The 21551-nt window shown below is 45.6% G+C and overlaps 1 protein-coding gene across 3 annotated transcripts in view; it reads left to right on the top strand.

The window, feature by feature from the left end:
• Positions 1-21551, top strand: part of TUBGCP6 (tubulin gamma complex component 6) — a 610570-nt gene that overhangs the window by 355545 nt on the left and 233474 nt on the right. For all 3 annotated transcript variants that reach the window (XM_078678997.1, XM_078679005.1, XM_078679003.1), the window contains one exon: positions 18845-20048. In XM_078678997.1, the coding sequence (XP_078535123.1) occupies positions 18845-20048 (1204 nt within the window). The remainder of the gene's footprint in view (positions 1-18844; positions 20049-21551) is intronic.

Below are 21551 nucleotides of genomic sequence, written 5' to 3'. Positions count from 1 at the left end.
AGTTTTTTCTCTTGTAATGTCTTCCTATGGAAGTTACCATTTGGAGGTTTTACAGTGTATTATCTCTATTTTTATTACTCTATGATATTATCATTTATGTTATATTAGCAATATTGCTATTTTTATGTACCGTGGGACTCCCACTTCGACGACGGGGAATATTCAAGCATGTGAATCTATGAAAGACACCAATACTGGAGAACCACCTGTTTACAGGTAAGTAACGATAGTTCATCAGAGGACAGTGTAAAGCATTTGTTGTACACACTCAGTCAGCAAAAGGTTTCACACACTCAAGAACTGAGCTCTAGGCCAATTGTTTTCATATCAAAAGATATAGTTGTTTTATTTTAGAACCAACAGGTATCAAAATATACTTTTCTCAATATGAGTGACTTTAGCTAATTACTTTGCAGAAGGGCAATAGACTTGGTAAGTACAATAGCTACAGTGGTTGCAATTGGAAACACAATTCTAAACACAATTCTAAACACAATCTAAACACAATTTAACATTGAGCTCCATGGGGTTTTCTACATAAATGCACTTGATTACTTTATAGATTACTTTTGGAACTCCAGGACTGGATCCTAGATTCAGTCCCGGGACGTAAGCTGAAAACAGTCTAGTAAAAGCGTTTTAGTTATTGCAGTGATTTTTAAAGAATATAACTGTATTTTAAAAGTTCACACTTAAAAACTTTTCAGTGAAAATCCAACAATGTTATCCTATGGGAGGAAATTCAGGTCACAGGTAAAGTACATTCTCGTTACTTTTGTAATCCAGTACTGGGCTCCTATGTCCAGCACTGGGATCTCTATGTAAGACAGGGAAGTAATTACGTTTTAGTAGTTGGTACGATTTTTAAGGAATATTTGAAGTTTGCAAAAATAGAAGAAATTTCACAGAAAAGCAGTCAATGGTTTCCTATGGAAGAAAATTCAGGTCACTGGTAAGTACAGTTATAATTACTTTTGCGGTTCAGTACTGGGCTGAAAGGTACAATACTGGCTTCCCCCCTGATCACAGGTGAGTAATTCGAAATTCGGTATTCGGCTGATTTTAGATGAATATTTTAAAGTTACAAAACCTCACACTTAGAAGATTTTTCGAGTCAAACCAGTCAATATTATCCTATAGATGGAAGTGAGTTATCGGTTTGCAGATGAGTACTCGACTGGTGAAGTTAAGGTTCTGGGCATAGACTCAGGGGTCTCCCAGGGTCAGAAAGGTGCAGTAGTTATACCCTCAGCGGCACAGGGGCAGCCGGGTGCAGAGAGAGTAGGCCCATTGCAATCCAATGGAGAGTAGGGGACCTGCGGTTGGTGTCTGCAAGCAAGCAGGCCAAGCGGCTGTGGAAGCTGAGCTCCTGGTCACTTACTCGGGGCAAGTGGGGAAGTAGAGTAGGGTAGTAGTTGCAATTCCAGCGGCACTCGGGCGGCTGGGTGCAGGGTGCTTTTGAGCTGTCGGGCGCTCAATGTTATCCAACGGGAAAGTTAGAAGGTGAACAAAGGCTGCAGGCTCGGGGATGGAGATTCTTCAGGTGCGACCACCACTTCGAGAGGTAAGTTGGGATCTTGGAGAAGAGGTAGGTACCCCAAAGTAAGGTACAGGGGACCGTGGGGCACCTGGTGCAGGGGTGTCTTTCGGCGTCAGGAAATCTTACCCTCAGCTGGTTGCGGTTGGAGGGGTCCCTGGTCCTGAGGCTGCAGGGGTCATCTGGGTCATTGAGGAGGGTCTTTGGGCACTGGACTTCGGGTCCCAGTCGCCGGGGGGACGTCCTCATGGTCTTGGATCACTCGGGCACGGGCCGGGCTCAGCGGGTGCAGAGTGGGCTGGATTTGCGGTTCCTGGCTGGCACCAGGGGTATTGCTGTTGGCGCAGAGCCTCTACTCATGGGAGTCCCAGTCTTTTAGAGGGACAAGGCAGGCAGGTCCTCCGAGTTTTCCAAGGTTGCTGTCCGCAGGAGTCGCCGGGATTGAGCAGGAGCAGGTTCCAGGATCAACAGGCCGGTAGGGCTGGGGCCAAGTCAGTTGGTGTCGTCCTGTTGTTAGCAGCTGCACGGCGGGTCTTCTTCTTCTTGATCTTCTTTCATGTTTTCTTATCGGGATCTGAGCAAGGAAGGTTCAGGGTGCCCCTAAATACTGAATTTAGGGGCATTACAGGTAGGGCAAGGGTAGAGACCAATAGGTCCCTGTCCTGGGGTGGGTACACCCCCCTTGTCTGCTCCTCCCCGGTGGGAGGGGGCAGGAGCCTAGCTGTGAGTGGGCAGGGCTACCCATCTCCAAGATGGCCGGAGGGGTGACTGAGGTGTGCCAGGGCAGTGGGTCTTGTGGGCATGGCACAGAGGGATGTGTGTCATGTTGACTCTTTGTTTAGTTCTGTACTTAGACACTCAGCCTGCAAAGGCAGTGTGTGGGTGTCAGGTTACAGGGCCCTTAGGGGTGGCACAATAAGTGCTGCAGCCCTTAGGGGTCTTCTCTGGTCACCATGCCTTGGGTACCTAGGGCACCATTTACTGGGGGCTGATAAGTGGCCAGAGATGCCAATTGGGTTTTAGTTTCAACGCAGTCTTAGGGAAGGAACACAGGCCCTGGGCACCTGGTTGGCAGGAGCACAGAGCACACTCAATCAAAGCACAACAGCAGTTCAGCAAGAAGTGGGGTCATACCAATGCAAGAAAGATGGCACTTTCTTACAACCATGGCTACTGAATACAATGAATTCAATTGCTTAACAATCCTGGAAGATTTCAGAGAAATTGTAGCCAGAGTAAGAGCTGGTTCCACCAATAAATCATAAAGGGCTAAATTAAAATATTTCTGCACCCAGACAGAAGTACACCCAATTTCTTGGAGCCATACTAGATCAATTTGTAACTTATACATTTGTCACGTTCAGGTCTTGCACACTCATCAGTGAAAATGCATTTAGATGCTTTGCACAATATAAACGGGCACAAGTTTAGCCCTCCCTATTATCCATCAGAATTATAAAGTAATTCATTAAAGGACTCCTTAGAGGTTTCCACCAGTCAAGCAACCACGGTTTCCACAGCTTCTTAATACGGTACTTTCTCAGCTTATGAAAAGCCAGTTTGAATCATTACATAGAGGAGACTTTAAGATTCTATCCTGGATTGCACACCTGCTAGCTTTAACCTCTGCGAGAAGATAAGTGAGATTCAAGCTTTGAAGGTAAGAGAGCCTTATTTGCAATTCCAAGATTATTGAGTCACTCTGAGTACAAATCTGTGCTGTATCCCTAAATTGCCATCAGATTTTCATTAAAAAAATCTCAAACATTTTTTAAAATCCCAACATGGCAGGAGAACATGGCTATGCATTCCCTTGATGTTAAGTGATGTTTGAAATTCTATGTGAGTAGAACAAGCAAGTTCAGGAAGTCTGACCTTCTACTTGTATCCCTTGAAAGTACTTGATAACAAAACATACTACTGCTAGTTGAGTGTCTACTGCCATTGCTTGTTGTCACAGTTAAGCAGGTCAACCTTTATGAACCAGGATCTCAGCGCACTCAACCAGAAGTGTGATAGTTTCAACAGCTTTGTTTGTTTGAGCATTGTTAGGGACATTTGCCTTGCAGCAACATGGAAGAACATGCACACATTAACTCTGCATTATTACCTTGAGTCTAGAATGCAAAGAGATGTTGGGGTTAGGCAGGCGGTCCTGCAACAGCGTTTTCAACAAGGTGAGCCATCATTTAATTTATTCCCGCCACCCATGAACATAAATATGATATAATACGTCTTTCTACTGTAATACTAGGAAGTGAATTTATGAAAAATCTGAATCTGAATCTGGAGAAGAAACAAGTTACTTGCATGTAAATGTAGTTCTCCAGGATTGGTATCTTTCACATGGGATCCACCCGCCTCCCCTTCAGAGGCTCACAGAATCTGAAGGATTGAGGCCCTGCAGAGTGTGGTATTCAGGCTGATTCTCTCTTATTGGTTCAAATGTGCTTCTTTTTAAGTGAGGTTAGTGAACAGTATCTATTTTAGCTGTAGCATTGCATTAGAATTAAACTGCTGTTTAAAGGTTACCTTGGGACTTTCAGCACGACGATGAGAATTATTCAAGCAAACAATCAGGACAATCTTCATCAATGACCATCTGCACAATTTATGGGAGCAATAGCGATGACCCCTTGGTAATTAATAATGTCTCCAATGAACTTACTAATTGGCCGCTACCTCTTATAATTTGTGGTGATCTTAATATAAATCTTTCATATGACTGGTCAATAAAAGATGACTGGCATTACCGTGGACGGAAATCAAAAGTCTTTAAGGCAATCAAGGAACTATGTATCACCCACGGGTTAATTGATGCGTGGCAGACCTCCAATAGTAACTCCAATGATCCAGGGTACACATATTATTCAAATCCGCATCATACACATGCTAGACTGGATTACTTTTTGATCTCTAGCTCAATCAAAACCTCCTCCAAATTAGAAAAGCTACCCCATATTATGTCGGATCATAATCCTTTGATACTTACAGTTGAGACAACATCTTTGACACAGACACCACAAGTTTGGACATTTGAGAGGTCTTTGCTCCTCGAGAGCGAATATTGTAATCACATGAGAAGCTGGATTTCTAACTTCTTAGCGGTTAATACCGGCAGCACAATGATAGATTTCGTCTGGGATGCCCTAAAAGCAGGCATTAGGGGTGAAACCACACAATATTCACTTGGGATTAACAAGTGTGCAAGAGAAACATTAAGACTCTTACAAGAAACTTTAAAGACGGTGGAGGAAGATCTTATAAGGGTAACAAGAAGCTCTTTTACCACAGAAGAGATAACTAATGCACAAACTCAGGTTGCAATAGCTAAAGCGGCAATTACAAATATATATATCAACAAAGCAGTTAAAAAAGCTACTGTTCATTGTGAAAAAATATACGAGGTTAGTGAGTCAGTTGGTCAACAATTAGCCATCCGGATGAGACAGCAGACTACACAAAATGTAATGCAGGAAATCCAAGACCCTATAATTGGCAGAGTATCTGACTCAGATAAGATCAGAGAAGCATTCTGGCGTTTTTACAGTGCTCTATATACTGAAGAGGGAGAAATTGACCAAGAGAAAATTACTGAATATTTAGATATAGATACCTGTGACAAATTGAACACCGAAGATCAGGTAATCTTGGAAAAGGCCCCCGACATTGAGGAAATAAGAAAAACGGTAAAAGATCTCTCCCACGGGAAGGCAACTGGAATAGATGCGATTCCTCTTGAATTTTATATAGTATTTCTGGGTCAACTTCAAGAAATATTCTTGAATCTATGCCTACATTTATTTAGAGGAGGGCAACCCCCCAAATCATGGTCTATGGCAAAAATTGTGATATTCCCTAAGAAAAATAAACCCCCTGATCAGATGGGTTCTTATCCGACCCATCACATTAATAAATGCAGATTCTAAAATTTACTCCAAACTGCTTGCCAACCGTATCGCATCAATAATCCATAAAGTTATATCTAAATTTCAGCATGGCTTTATCCCCGGGAGAGACACTACTAATCACACACGGAGGGTAATCAGCCTGGTCATTCCTGTGGCAGGCAATGTCCAGGGTTGGTTTCAACCAGGCTTTTATACAGGCAATACAAAACTCTACATTAATCCTCAGACTATGGTGATGGTTAACGGCGGTATCTCAAAAGAACTAAAAATTTCGAGAGGAACTAGGCAGGGATGCCCCTGTTCCCCGCTGTTGTTCACTATTTATATTGATCCATTTATCAGGAGACTGGAAAGTAATAGGAATATAACTGCTATTTTGACACATAAATACTCAACAAAAACTCTCGCATATGCCGATGATATCGCCATCGTCACTGCTAACCCAAACCTGGCTATGCCAACTATTGAGCTGGAGGCTTTAATATTTGGGAAAATTTCAGGATATGCACTGAACCGAGGGAAAACCCAAATAATTATCAACAACAAATGTGATATGACAGATCCACACATAACTGGCTCAGCTAGTTATCTAGGGGTTACGATTACCTCTGAATTAGAGAATCTAATCGACTTGAATCTAAAACCCACACTAAACCCAAACTAAATAAAATGCAAAGAGATCTCCGCCGTATCAATAATCTACATCTCTCTTTGATCGGACGGGTGAATGCTTTATAAATGGTCTACTTTCCAAAACTCTTGTATATATTTAGAGCCCTTAATCTAGAAATTTCAGACCAGTGGTTTAAAAGAAGGGAACATATCTTCACGGACTTTGTCTGGTCATACACACAGCCCCGTCGTGCCTATAAACTACTGACACTTCCCAAAGAAAGAGGAGGATTAAGCCTTCCAAATCTTAGGCTATATTATTGGGCAACAGTCTTGTTATATAACCATGAACTTTTTCTTCTTGATGGAACAGGGACACCTAGGGATAAATACGCCCCTTCAATTCATCAAATAATATTAGGTGATGGAAGCACCGGCTATCTTTGGAGATATCTCTTCGATAGTTATCATAAAAAAGTAAGACTAAAAACACTCATAGCAGCGTTTAAGGTTTGGAAATCTGTGAGGAAAATGATAGGTTTGGGACGGTTATCTTTCTATACACCCATGCAAAATAATCCCTCCCTACCAGACATATTTAAAGATTCTTATATTGATAGATGGATCATAGCCGGAATTACTCATAAAGGTTGTTTTTTTCCTCAGAGGGGCTATATTCTTTTGAATTTTTGAAAGACAAGTATCATTTGGAATGGCGAGATTTCTTTAAATATCTCCAAATAAGAGATTTTCTATCACGACGTGCAAGGGGAGAGGACACTATGATTAAAAACACCTTAGCCAAAATTCTCTGCCACTTTCAGGAAAAAATACGGATTGGGGGGTTATATCAGCTATTACTGATGTATTTATCGGATGACAGGCAGAAGATCATTCAGAAATGGCAAAAGAAATTTACAATCTCTATAGAAGAATTTGAGTATATATATGGGCTATCACAAACTACACTTATGTGGGGGCGTGGCCACGGCGGAGAGCGGAATGGCCGCACTTTGGTGAAGCTCCTCCAGGCGGGCTCCCGGCGGAGACGAACACGGCATGATCCGCCCGCCTATCCTGCAGCAACTTACCTGCAGAGCCTCCTGATGCAGCCTGGTGCCTTCGGAGCCTGAATCCATCGTCGGGAGCGGCCTCGGCGGTGAGTGGGGCGTAGGGGAAACGAGGCCTCCGGACCTCGGCGCCATCTTCCCCTCGGGGCCGGTACTCTGGGAGGGCGCGGCTCGGCTCTCGCCCGCCGGGCCTCGGGTTCTCTGCTGCACCTGCGGGGCCTCCTGCCGAGCTCCCCTACCTCCGTGCCCTCTCCCCGGTTGGGGCGCCTGCTTCCTGTCGCGCTCCGGGGCCCTGGGCCTGTGAGCGCGCTGTGACCGGGGCCTCGATTGGTGGCCTGGTGCGAGGGTTCTTTGGGCGGCCGGCGGGAGCGCTTGACTGGGGGCGGTGGGACTCGGGGCGGCCGCGATTACCGGCGGCGCCCGCCGGTGGCTTCCGGCGACCCTGCCCCACTCGCGCCTGGCGGAACGGCTGTTCCCCCCCCTTCCTCCTGACCTCACTTCAGGAGAGGGTCGCTCCCTGCCCTGCAGGCCGCTGAGTTTGGACCTGCGACGCTGCCAATTCCTGACCCTCGCTGCAATCCTCCTGCTCCCTGCACGCTGCTGTTGACTGCTGCCAGGCTCCAGGGCGCCATCTTTGAGGACAGATCCTCTGCAGCCCTCACTTGCCGCTTTCCACCGGTACTCTCTCCTCTGGGGATCGCCGAGGCTCGAACCTGCCACCCTCCTGTTACCGCCTGCCCGGTGTGTTGGCGCTGCAATCGATTTCTGCTACATCCGCCACTCCCTCTCGGCCTTGAAGATGGTCAAGAAGGACCCAAACCAACGGAAGCTCACTTTTGACAAGACCCCTCTCCCCGACACAGACCCCCCGCCGGGACCGGCCACTGGGGCCGCTGGCACAACGGAGGCGGGGGACGCCACAGCGATGATGGCCGCCATGATGGGGGAGATGCGCGCTGGCTTCAAGGCGCTGGACACTCGGTTTGATGCACTGGACCAGCGACTTTCAGACATGACCACTGCAGTGCAGGCCCATGACCGTAGGCTTGATTTGGCGGAGTCCAGAATTTCGAACATTGAGGATGGGGCTGCGAAGTCCCTGAAGCGGCTGGAGAGGGTCGAAACCATCCTTAAAAACGTGGCCATCAAAAATGAAGACTTAGAAGCGCGTAGCCGGCGCAATAATATTCGCATTTTGGGCGTTGCGGAGACGACTGCTACTGGCCGGTTTGACACATTTGTGGAACACCTACTCATAGAGCTCTTTGGAAAAGACACCTTCACTGCTGGCTTTGTTGTCGAGCGCGCCCACAGATCACTGGGGCCCAGGCCCCGCACGGGTCTTCCACCCAGGCCTATAATAGCTCGCATCATGAACTTTCGCGATCGTGACGCCGCACTCCGCGCTGCACGTGAGGCGGGAGACGTGCGGTGGCAGGGCAGCAAGTTGTCTTTTTTCCCGGATCACACGCTCATGGTGCAGGAGGCACGTCGCAAGTACACTAGCGTCAAATCCGCTCTCCGTAACCTTGGCCTGAAGTACGCCATGCTCTATCCTGCGAGATTGAAGGTGGAGGCGGATGGAAGATTCCGCATTTTTGACTCACCGGCTGAGGCGCAGGTCTTTTGTGCCGACTATAAGCGGCGACGCTCCTCGTCCCCCTCTGGAGTGCATTCTCCACCACGCACTGATACGCAGTCCAGCGCCGACCTTTTTGCGGATGCGGACAGAGGCTGATTCTCCTGACTCTTCTCCTCTTTGTATGCTATCTGATATGGAATTAATGGTTCTTTCTTTCTGGTTTGTTGCACGACCATTGCTATAGTGTTCGCTTTGCCGGATGGCCCGCGTGGCGAGGCGTTGCTACCCCCCAAGGTGTACGCCTGCTTGTTAACCTTCTTTAAGGGTTTGATGTTTTTTTTCTCGAATCTGTATTTACTGCAATTGTGGTTTTCATACATGTCAACTTTTGCTATGTTTTTCCCTTTGATGGGGGACTGCCTCTCTGGGGATGTCGGGAGGCTGGGTGGCGGGTGGGGGATGGGTTATGTGTTGTATTTGTGGTTTTTTTTGGTTGCATCTTATTGCGAGACTCATTGGCCGGGCTTGCCGGATACGCAACTTTCTTTGATTATTCATGATATGATGCCATGGCCGGGATAGGTCTTAGGGCTGGCCCCTCCATGCTAACGATGATGACTTGGAATGTCCGTGGCCTGAACACCACACGGAAGCGCAGACAGGTTCTGAACTATGCTGTGCGCCACAGGGTAGATGTGCTGTTCCTGCAGGAAACCCATTTGATGCCTTCGGACACTCAGTCTCTGGCTAAGGGATGGGGTGCGCATAGGGTGTTTTCATGTTATAGTAGATACGCAAGAGGGGTGGCGATTCTGGTACATAATCGTGTTCCCTTTGTGTTGCTCGATAGCAAGACTGACGAAGAGGGTAGGTTTGTGCTTGTCTCTGGAATGCTGCATGGGTATAAAATAGCCATGGCGTGTATGTACGGCCCTAATGTCGACTCCCCGGCCTTTTTTCAACACATACAGCTTCTGCTACTTCGCTCTGACATTGACTTACTGGCGATGGGGGGTGACTTTAACCTCTTGATGACCCCCGGCAGGGACAGCACCTCCCTCTCCCCGGATTGCAAACCTCTTTCCCGCTCAGTGATGGCGGACATCTGCTCCCACTTTTCCCTAATCGACGTGGAGGCCAGGGCGCACCCGCAATCCCCTGCGTACACACACCACTCAGGCTACCATAACACCAGCACCAGAATAGACTACTGGCTACTCTCTCCAGGAGTGGCCGGTTGGATGCGCTCCCTTTCCACGCCCCCGCGCACTCTGTCCGATCACTCACCGGTGGTGCTGACACTAGCAGTCCCGAGACTGGGAGGGTATGAGAGGCAGTGGCGTTTCCCACGCAAGGCCTTGCTTGACCCGACTTTTACGGAGGAGGTCCGCACAGCCATTGATGACTACTTTGACACCAACACGGGCTCGGTGGCCTCCTGGGCAACACTGTGGGAGGGTTTTAAGGCTACCATCAGAGGGGTCTGCATCGCCAAACACGTTGGGGCCCTTCGTGACACTCGCACCACTCTAACCCGCATAGAGGCCGACCTCTCTGCACTGGATAGGGAGATACTTGGGGATCCCTCCCCAGACCGGGAGGCCAGGCGCCTAGAACTCCTGCTAGACTTTAGGGACGCTGCGGATAGGGAGCTCCGATTCCTGGGTAAGCACTACACAGCGCAGCAGTATGGGGAGGGGGAAAGACCGGGCAAGTTGCTAGCGCAGATGCTCCGCCCGCCACACCAAGCGGCGTACATAACTGACATCTACGACGCTCAGGGCACTAGACACTACTACACTCCCGATGTTTGCGATGCCTTTCTAGCCTACTACACCCGTCTTTACACTTCATCGCTAAATGATGCCAACTGCGACCCAGGGCCATACCTTAACGAAATAGCCATGGTCTACCTCGAGAAACATATGCAAGACTTTCTGGCGGATCCCATCACCCCAGACTACATAATTGAGGCTATAGACTCGATGAGGAGCTCCTCTGCGCCTGGCCTGGATGGGTTTACTGCCGATTTTTATAAGGAGTACAAAGAAGAACTGGTGCCACGCTTGATGGAGGTCTATGCGGAGGCATTGGAGACGGGCATGCTCCCCCCCACCCTCCGTGAGGCAGTCATAGTTCTGCTTCCCAAGTCGGGCCGTGATCCCTCCCACTGTAGCTCTTACCGCCCCCTGTCCCTCCTCAACCTTGACTATAAAATCCTAGCGAAGGCCCTGGCTATCCGCTTGGCGCTTCTTGTAGATTCCCTGGTCGCGCCGGCTCAATCCGGCTTTGTCCCCCACAGGTCCACCTCTCTCAACCTCCGTACGCTGTTCTCGGTTCTACATAAAATTGACCCCTCCGTCCCGGCTGCTGCGGTCTTCCTAGACGCTGAGAAAGCGTTCGATACACTGGAATGGCCCTTTTTTTTATCCATCATGCGCAGAATGGGAATGCCTGCGATGTATGTGGCCACGGTAGAATTGCTATACACTGCTCCTACGGCACGTATCCGTTTAAACGGCACCATAACTAAAAACTTTGCGCTCTCCCGAGGTACCAGGCAGGGCTGTCCACTGTCCCCACTCCTGTATATTCTGGCAATGGACCCTTTAGTCCGTCATTTTCAGGAGAAGCACCTCCACAGAGGTCTACAATTCCGCACGGGTCCTCTACTTGTCTCTTTATATGCGGACGACACGGTCCTGTATGTCCGCACCCCTAGTACAAACTTGGAGCCCTTGATCCACGAGATCGCACGATTCGGCTCATACTCTGGCCTGAAGATTAATTGGCACAAGTCGCTCATTTTTCCCTTGACACCCTCCACGGCGCAATGGGATTGCCCCTTCCCTTTGGAGTGGTGCACCGATTCCGTCAAATACCTTGGAATACACATCCACCTGGATGCGGTATCCATTGTGAGACTGAATTATGGGCGCGCCCTGGATTTTTTGGGAGGAGAATACGGAGCGTTGGCTCCGTCTTCCGCTGTCCATGGCTGGAAGGATTGCCATTGTCAAGATGGTTGTCCTCCCTCGCTTTTTATACTTGTTCACTAATATCCCGATCCCTCTGACCAAGGTTTTCTTTGCACAGCTTCGCTCTGCCCTGCTGCGCCTGATATGGGGCGACAAAAACCCTTGTGTGGCTTGGCGCACTTTAACCTTACCTTATGAACGAGGAGGATTCGGGATGCCGGACTTTCACCTTTACTACCTGGTGGCGCAATGCTCGTACGCGCACTCCTGGTTCCACCCGGATGCCAGGATTCCCTTCTTGCGACCTGAGGCCGATACGGCTCTTCCGGTGCCGCTTTGTTCCATACTTCCCAAGGGACTTCCCCGCGATCCACAGGACATTCAGCCGGTCTCCACGACTAGCTGGGCCTGGGATAAGTTACGGAGACTACTCCGCATGGACAAGTTGTACTCTCCCTCGCTCCCTCTCCCCAACCCTCACTGGCTCCCCATCACGGGTGAGGCGATAGTTGACCGCACACTGTCCAAGTTCCAACTACACACTATTGGCGATCTGTTCCCGGAGGGACATGCTTTTTCGTTGACGGAGCACCCCCGCTTCGAAGACCGCTCGTTTATGGATGCGTTCACCCTGGCCAGGCTCCGATCCATGCTGCGCGCTGAATTCCCTACGTTCCCATTGACACCGCCCGAGGACCCGGCACTCACGTTCATCATACAGTCCCAAACGAGCGCTCACGTAGTGTCGCGACTATACAAGCTGTGTATGACATCTCTTCCCTCCTTTGACACCGCGGTGCGCGCTGCGTGGGAGAGGGACTTGGGCAACCAGATTACTGATGACCAGTGGGAGGCATGCTGCGCTGTTACCAAAACGGTGTCCATGAATAGTAGGCACAAGCTTCTCCATTTCAAGTTTCTACGGAGGATGTACCACACCCCCGCGCTTGCCCATAAAATAGACGCTAACAGACCACACAGTTGCCCTAGGTGCGCCTCTCCTCATGCTGACTTTTCCCACCTGTCTTGGACGTGCCCGAAGATACACGCCTATTGGCTAGAGGTACACCGGGTCTTGGGTGAAATACTGGGCTTGACACTACATCCCACCCCCGAAATTGCATTATTGGGCTATGTAGCTAACTTCCCACAACCTCTCCGTAGACTTGCATCCCTGTGCTTCCTCCTGGCCAAGAGGGAGGTTGCGCTGCTCTGGGGCGCGCGCCGCGCTCCAAAGGTTGCCGCATGGCTAAGGAGTGTGGCCCACTGCAATGTTAACAGCGTGGAGTTTTCGGCCTTGCTCCCCTCAGCTTCCCGTCCGACGGACATATGGGGGCCATACCGAAACTATGTCGAAAAATTGACCCAGAAGGCGCAGTCCCAATCCCTTCATTCCATTGTCCCGGAGGGGGTGGGTTAGGCTGTGAGCGGCCCCTCCGCTCGCCCGATGCCATCGGATGGCACACTCACCACTTTTGGCTCGGCACTGTGGTTTGCCTTGGATGGGAGGGTGGGGTGTGGGCATGAGAACTGATGTGTTCCAATATATGATGCTTGTCACCTGTGGAGTTTCGCTCCTTACTGGGGAGAGACCTGCGATAGCGGACCTGTAGCGAGATGCGTGGGCTATGTCCTAGGCCACCACGGCGTTCTCACTACTTACCTGTAACTGTGCTGCCCGACCTGCCTTCTTGATTCTCACATGCTTGTTGATTTCCTTTCCTTTGCTGTATTATGTATTTGTTGTTTTTATTGTACTTTGTTCATTTTTTTGTCTTTATAATGCTCCTATATTGGAAAATGGCACTTTGTATTTCTGATCGAACAGGCCTGAACTTTCCCGCTCCTGCATTACCCTTCTTCATTTGACATGTATGGCATCGTCCAATGATACGCATATATTGTTCTGGTTTTGTTGTAACCTGCTGTGCATTCTATTTAGTGCTGAATAAAAGTCTTTTAAAAAAAAAACTACACTTATGTCAAACGAAACTACAAACACAATTTTATAAAAATATGTTTTTTTATGTACTACACTCCAGACAGACTCGCCAAATGGGGTAGTGGGAGAGGCACATGCTGCTTCCGATGTAACCTACAAGACGCGGAGTGTATACACATTTTTTCATCCTGTCCCTCTTTAATTCCTCTCAAATCAAAAATCAAACGTTTCCTTTCATTAATCCTCAAAATCGTGGTGACACTATCTGATCAAACAGTTGTCCTGGGCCTAACAAACTGCACTAATCAGAATTTCGGTCATGAATTGATTTTTATCTCGATGGCCGTATTAAGAATTTGTATAGCATCAGCTTGGTTAGATCCTATTGCCCCCTCATATCAACAGTGGTTTTCAAGACTGTTAGCAATTTTTAATCTAGAAATGGCAATATATAAAACTAAAGGTAGGAAACGTAGGATAAAAGGGTTACAAAAGTTGGTCACCCTTAATAGAATGGTCTGAATCCGAATGATTTATATAACAATAACCTGGCTACAGTCATCTAGCTGTAATGTGTACCTATCTAACCCAATGTTTATTTGTCTTTGTATAATCATTTGTTAATTCATCTATTTACTTTTTTCTTTTATTATATATATATGCTTTAGAATTTCTTTCAGTTCCACATGTAATCTGCCCGATCGGGGGGGGGGGGGGGGTGTTGTCTTACAAAAAAAGAGAATTATTCAAGCATGTGAATCTATAAAAATGCCAATGCATTTATAGGTAACCTTTTTATTATAATTGTATGCTTTTTTTTTGTTTTAAGTGTGTTATGCATGTGCTGTGTAATGTTAAGGGTGTTATGTTACTTTTTTATGTTTTGGTTGTATATTTTGTTTGTTTTGTTTGCACATTTTGCTTGTTTTGCATTTTATCCTATCTCAGTGAATGCTTTGTGGGGGGTTAGTGTGATAGTGAAGTTAATCTGATCTCAAAAGTTCTTTTGTCATGTTTTATGTGGATAACTGGGTGTATTAAAGGACTTAATTTGTTCTCTTAATTAGGCGTTAATTGGTTATTGCTCAGCTTTAGTGTGTTGTTTTGTATGTGTGCGTTTCAGCTGTGTCAGGGTTTTACAGTGGATGTTTTCCACGTGACAATATTAGGTGTATCGTAAGTCTACCTGTTTGCTTCTAGTTTTTTCCAACTAAGGTCTTGATTTTGAGTTTGGCAGATGGGTTACTCCATCACAGCTATGATGGCTATCCTGTCCACTTAAATTTCAGGCGACATCGAATATAATGGGCTTGTAATAGTGGAGCAAGCAGGATGCCCTTCAAGTTTGTGACGGAGTAACCTGTCCACAAATATCTAAATCAGATTCTAAGTGGCATTGGAACGTTGCATGTACTATTTGGAGGTGAAATGCGAACAATGTTGCGTGGTGGTGTTGGATATAACATGCTTTGGGATATCTGCCAAAATATATGATACCGAAGATTTGTTAGATGCGGGTTTTAACTTGTTAAATACTACCTGTAGTATGCTGTTTGAGGTTTATGATGAGTCTTGGGTTTGTTTTGTACAATCAATGATAAATAGCTCATCTCTAAACCAGAGGTGCTGTATACGCATGTTTTACGTTAGGCACAACCACCTGGAGGCCAACTAGACCTATTTGTGTTAGAGAAGCAAAGTAGACATCTTTGTGGGAAAATGCATAAGGAGAAGCCATGTGATTCTTAGCATGCAAAAACAGAACAAGTTCTATCGGCCTGCCGCACTACCCTCATAAGCTTCCATACTAGGCCAAACCCAGTGCAAATCATTTATACAACTAGTGTGGTGTAATCTGACCATCTCACTGTCTTATCTCCAAAGTCATGTGCCCAACTATCATGCTCCCTCATAAAATCCCTGCTTGAATTGGTGATGGATTCATCCATAATCGGCCAAAACCATCCGAAACCAGGAGTCTTCAGATCTAAAAGTGTGCTCCAAAACCTCTAATTATAAATGGCTCACAACTCTCTAAAGCACCTTCCTATCCCCATATTTTGCTTAAAAAAAAATATTATGTTGTTTCAATCTAAAAGTAGGATTATCAATCATCATTAGGCTTCGATATTTTTAGGGAAACTATACCGCCCATGAAGGTAGCACTAGTTGGTCACAAGTGGAAATAGTGCAGCAACCAAACAATGAGGTATGCACACATTCACTCTGCATTGTTGCCTTGAGTCTACAGTGCAAAGAGATGCTGGGGTTGAACAGGGGTGTCTGTGTCCTCTTTTTCAATAAAGTGACATGGGACTCTCCCTCCACATCAAGACATATTTAAACTAACTGACAACAAAACACACAGGTCCAGAAATGCCCAATTTGCTTAACTAGTATGTTTTTTTGTGAATTTTATACTTCTCCATTTAGCCAGTCTGTTAGGACTCCTCCTCCTTATCCTCATTACCTTTCCCCACAAAATAATTCTACCTCTCTCCTTTATTTTCCTCCCTCCTTTCCACAGGGCCCTCTCTATCCCTGCCACTTAGTCTCGATTACTCTTCTCATATCTCCATCTCCCCCAGCCAATCATCCACCTGTATCTAGTCTCCTGTTGCCTCACCTACCATCCTCCCTTTCTGGCCTTTCAAACTCACTTCCCTTCATCTCTTCCTCACTCTTTGATATCCTCTTTTGTCTTTCTTTCTCTCTTTCCATCCTCTCGTCCTCCAACAGTTTCCTAATTCCGCTTTCTACCTCAGTCCCTTCCCTCCTGTCTCCTACCTGACTGTAACAACAACAGTGTTTCCACCTACAGCCACTCGTGTAGCCTCTTGTGACTCTCCTTGGCAGTTGCGGAACTGCCAATAGCATTGTAGCTAGCAGTAACGATAGGGGAGGTGCTTTTGTGGCCCAATGGAAAACCCTCCAACACAATGTATTTCATGGGTTGGTTACATGACCAGGATCAAGTTTCTCATCAGGCCAGGCCCCCTGCATGTCGAAATAGCACATCACTATGTTGGAAATAACTCTCCACTGTGGCTTTTATCTCCCCTTCTACTCCTGCAGAGCTCACATGCCCATCATGCGCCAGAGGTCTCTGACTTCCTGGGCCAGCTGCTATACTGAGTCAACCTGCATTTACTTCTGGACACCTCTGTTTCAGTTTTAGGTCCTGTCATCTCTCTTCCACCATCTCAATCCCCTCAGAGCAAAAGACCCCAGAGTTTCACATCAAGCGAGAATTTGTGGTCAGACTCCATATAGTCAAGACTGGGAAGAACATCCCCCACAATGCAGCCCCTAAAATGAGTGTTGAGCTGACCTGGTTCCCGGGAGCTTTATAGCAAGGAAAATAGGCTGGAGAGAGACTGGAGTGGATTGCGATAGAACATCTTGAGGCCCTGCCATTGGCTGCTTGATCCTTATGGATCCTGGACGGCTGTGGGAATGGAGGCTATAAGCCTGTCTCCTAAATGTAAAAAACACTATTATACTTGATGTAGAAATCATCTCTTGAAGGGAAATAAAATCACAGCCCCACAACCCTCACATAACCCTCCCAAGATCTGTGCTAACCGAGACATCAGTGCAAGCCAGCATGGGCAAAATGTAAGGAAATGTGCAGGGTGAGGGTTAACTGATCAGGCTGTGAAAGACCTAGTGCAATTGAAACTGAGGGCCAAACATGTAACAAGGTTTAGGTGTCACTACCTCCATTAGTATTGGCAGGGAGTCATACCCTGCTTGCACAGAGCATCCTATATTACACGCATGCGAGGTGTGCCTCAAAGGTCTCTATCATAGAGATAAAAAACACAAAGCCACGTCCCGTTTCTTGCATCTTGGGTTTTTGATAGCAAGCACCTCATTACCAATGGAAGAGGTGTGGCGCCGCGGCCAGGGCGACTGACTCCGGAAGCTGGGGATCACGGTTCGATCCCTGGCACCGGCGGCAGATTAGTCCAGCACCCTGTGACTCTGGGCAATAGCTTGCTTAATCTTCCCGACGGCCCCCAGCGCCTAGAGACCCTAACGGGTGATTGTGCGCTTTACAAATGTGGATTATTATTATTATTATTACCAGAAGATGAACATCACACAAACCTCAAGCCCTTGTAGACTATACCCAATTTCTGATTATATGGGCCAGGACCGAGATTACTGCCATACACAGGGAAGACAATTTGGAACTTCATAAGTACCCAATAGCGGCCAACTGGAACACCATCCTGACAGACCTTCAGGCAGCCACACAACCCACTCCTGGTTTACCTATTCGATGGTAGGCGGGGGAGAGGGTGGTAGACGTTTAAGGATCCAACTGCCTGATGAATGGCCTTGGCACGTCATTCCTGCTCTGATAGTTCTTTGCAAATACTGGTCATTTTTATGAGGATTTTTTGTTGAAAAAATGATGCCAGTTGCTTTGTGTGGGGAAGGGGAGGGGCTCAAGTGAGTTTTTGTTCTTGTTGTCCTTTATTCCATTTATCTGTTGTTGTTCTCTTAATTCTGAAATGTTCACCTCTGTTTACATAACATCCTACTATCCTTGTCAATATCCTGTTGGCTGTGCATTGCACCGCATTTCTATTGAGTACATATATATCCTAGCAACCATATTATTATTATGTAAACCTTTCTGCTAGACATTGTATCTGTTGTTCCACAAGCTTACCTGTATTGCCTTCCAATTTATCTCATGGCCACTATGTAGACTTTCATAGAACAATGTGAAATGTGTCTACAGATGCTGTATTTTGTACTTTTTAAATTGAAAAAACGATAAACAGATGAACAAAATTGTCTGTAACATTTGGCCATTGATTGAAGCGTCAAAGAACACTTTTAAACACTATTATACAAATCCTGATAAACTTCAAAGTTCAACAGAAAAACCAGAACCTAACCCCATGTAAATACAACAGGCCACTGGGTCAATTTTATGAAAAATCTACCACCTGGCCCATAAGCGCTGTAAAGAATTAGTTTCTTATCTTCGCTCCAGAAGGAGCGCACACGGTCTGGTTTTCTTTGTGTATCATATTTAAACTCTTACGTTTGCCTGTGTGTAAGCAAAATTCCTATTCTTCTTAGCGGAAATAAAACTAGCTGGAAATATATTTCATGTTTTCTAGAAAATAAAGCATGAATGCTTTTTTGATATAAAACTCTCAACCTTGCTAAAACATTCTTTGTATTTCAGCTTTCATCTACAGAAAACCAATTAACAGGAGACAATGAATGCAAGGACAATTCAAAGATTGCTATTGCTCTGGAAAGAGGTGGTTCTTCTGATGAACTATTGATTTTTCTGGACTCAAGTAACACTATTGAGTCTCCAGAATCTGGTCCACAAAACGTAAACAAAAGTCCATCAGATATGTGTTTGCTTGATGTGAGTATTGAAGATTTCTTGCCAAAGTCGGCCTTGCAACCCACGACCCCAACTGTACATAATTCAGCAGTAGATGAAGCTTTACAAGACATTGGGTCAGATCTTTCCCAGCCTTTAAAAGGAGACACTGAAGACTATGATTTTAATACAGTCATTAGACCTGTGATTGCACAAGTGCCACAGGGACACATACAAATTGGTGAAAATGTGTCTGACGTGCCATCAGTAAGACCTCGATGGAACATTCATGGTCATGCTTCTGATGCCAGCATAAAAATAGGAGAGTATGTGCCAAATATAGATATTTCACAGCCACATTCAAATAAACATGGGCATGCCTCTGATTCCCATATTAAGGTCGGGGAATATAATTCGTCAATTGAGCCAAGAAGGCCTCGTTGGAATTTACATGGTCACGTCTCCACTGCTCATATCAAAGTGGGAGAGTATGCTTCAGATATACAGCCCACAAGACCCAGATGGAATGTTCATGGCCATGCCTCGCAAGCTAATATCAAAATTGGTGAAAACGTTTCTGATGTGGCATCTTCACGGCCTCGATGGAGTGTACATGGCCATGCATCCGATTCTAGTATCAAAATTGGAGAAAATGTGTCTGACGTGGTGTTATCGCGACCACGTTGGAACATACATGGCCATGCAAGCGAATCTCACATTAAGATTGGGGGATTAGTTTCTGATACTGAGGAAGCAAAACCTCGGTGGAGTCCCTTTGGGCATGCATCTCAGTCAAGCTTTGAAACTGGTACTTTGTCACTTTCAGAGCAAATGGACTTCAAACCACACAACAAACAAATCGAGGGGCGATCAGCCGAATCTACAGTTCAGAATGTTTTATATGGCGAAAAATCCAGTATACCAGTAATGATTGTGCATCCAAATACAACAGAAGGCAGTAAAGAGTCCCTGCAAGACAACCTTCAGGTTGATGGAGCGCTCTCCCTGTTACCCACTGCCTCTACTGAAGTTGAGGATCAACAATTTGCACAAGGTAAATGAACAATGATTACCAGGTACTGTTGAAACAGATTAGGCACCTTTTATATAGAAGTGAATTATTATTGCCTTTGTTCATATATATCATATGAAAATTCTAATTTATTTGAACAAACTGACGTGATCAGTCACAGTTAGTTGATTGAATGCAAGAAAGTATTCGCTATTGGTAACTTGTGTCTCCAGATTCTGGATACACAGCTTACCAAATGTTATTCCGTCCCATAAAATTAACACACTGTTGCAATTCAAGTATTACCTTAACTCAGTATTATGTTTATATTTTAACCCCTTCACTATCCTTTGAACATTTGCAGTTTTCCTATCATGTGCTCTAGTGCATAGAAATGCTTACAACGGAAAACAGCTGTAGATGCTGGTAGATTCTAAATTGTGCCTTCAGAGGCCAGTGGAATCCTCATCCTATGTGCTGGGTACTGGACAAATTAGTAACTGCATATGTTTTGCGAGTCTAATCTTGGAAGCAGTTGAGAACAATGATCAGATAAGAACAATAAATGGTATACTGAAGATAAGTACCAGTAATTAATTACCCAGAGTTATACAGCACAAAAGGATTACATTACGTATGAAATGAAACGTTCGTATGAACAGACTCAGTGAAACTGTACAAATTGTGACAAGAGAATAAATCCCAGGGTCCAATAATGATCCTCTTTTTTTAGAAGCAACCCGCCTCTTGTTTCTTGGATCTTCCAGTGAAGGAATGTAAGTGCCTAGATTTCTTAGGGAAGAGAATTCGCTTGATTTTTATATATGTATGAACTGGTGTTTGTGTAGAGCAGACCTGATTTCATAGCAATGGCATGCTGAACAAGGAATGTGAGTCCTGAGATAAGATGTTTGATCATTTACAGTGAGGCAGAATATTAGATATGGGGTGGCTCATGTCATATAGGCAAGTAGTGCTCTTTGATGTATTGTGTGTGCAATGTACCTTTCTTAAATGGAGGGTGCTAGGAGCACTTCTGTATGGATCACTGACATAATATCGGCGACAAAATATCGACAGGCAGAATATCGAGTTTGTATCTACAAACAGGTAAGTACAAGAATATCGAGTAAAAGATATAGTTTACAAAAATATAGTTTATAAAAATATCGAATTTATTAAAAACAATGTTAAATCAAATTAATATAAAAAATTAATTACTAAAATATACTTAAAAATACTTCAATTAACTTATAATAATTAAATAATTAATGAAAGTTAAAAAAAATTTTTTACAATCATATTTGTTAAAACATATATATATAGTAACATAATAAAATTAAATAATATCCAATATTATTACCGTACGATAGCGGAAGTGTAAAAAATACTATTCCCACTCCAGAGAGTGCAACAGTAGGGAAAGCATTGGATAGCGTAGGGATAAAAATTACTATTCCCACTCCAGTGAGTACAACAATAGGGAAAGCGTTGGATAGCGTATGGGTAAAAATTACTATTCCCACTCCAGTGGGTGCAACAGTA

The sequence above is a fragment of the Lissotriton helveticus genome, chromosome 1_1 (assembly GCF_964261635.1).
Source record: "Lissotriton helveticus chromosome 1_1, aLisHel1.1, whole genome shotgun sequence".
Classification (NCBI taxonomy): domain Eukaryota; kingdom Metazoa; phylum Chordata; class Amphibia; order Caudata; family Salamandridae; genus Lissotriton; species Lissotriton helveticus.
Note: the sequence above shows the minus strand (reverse complement) of the source record. Positions and strands in the feature narration are given on the sequence as shown.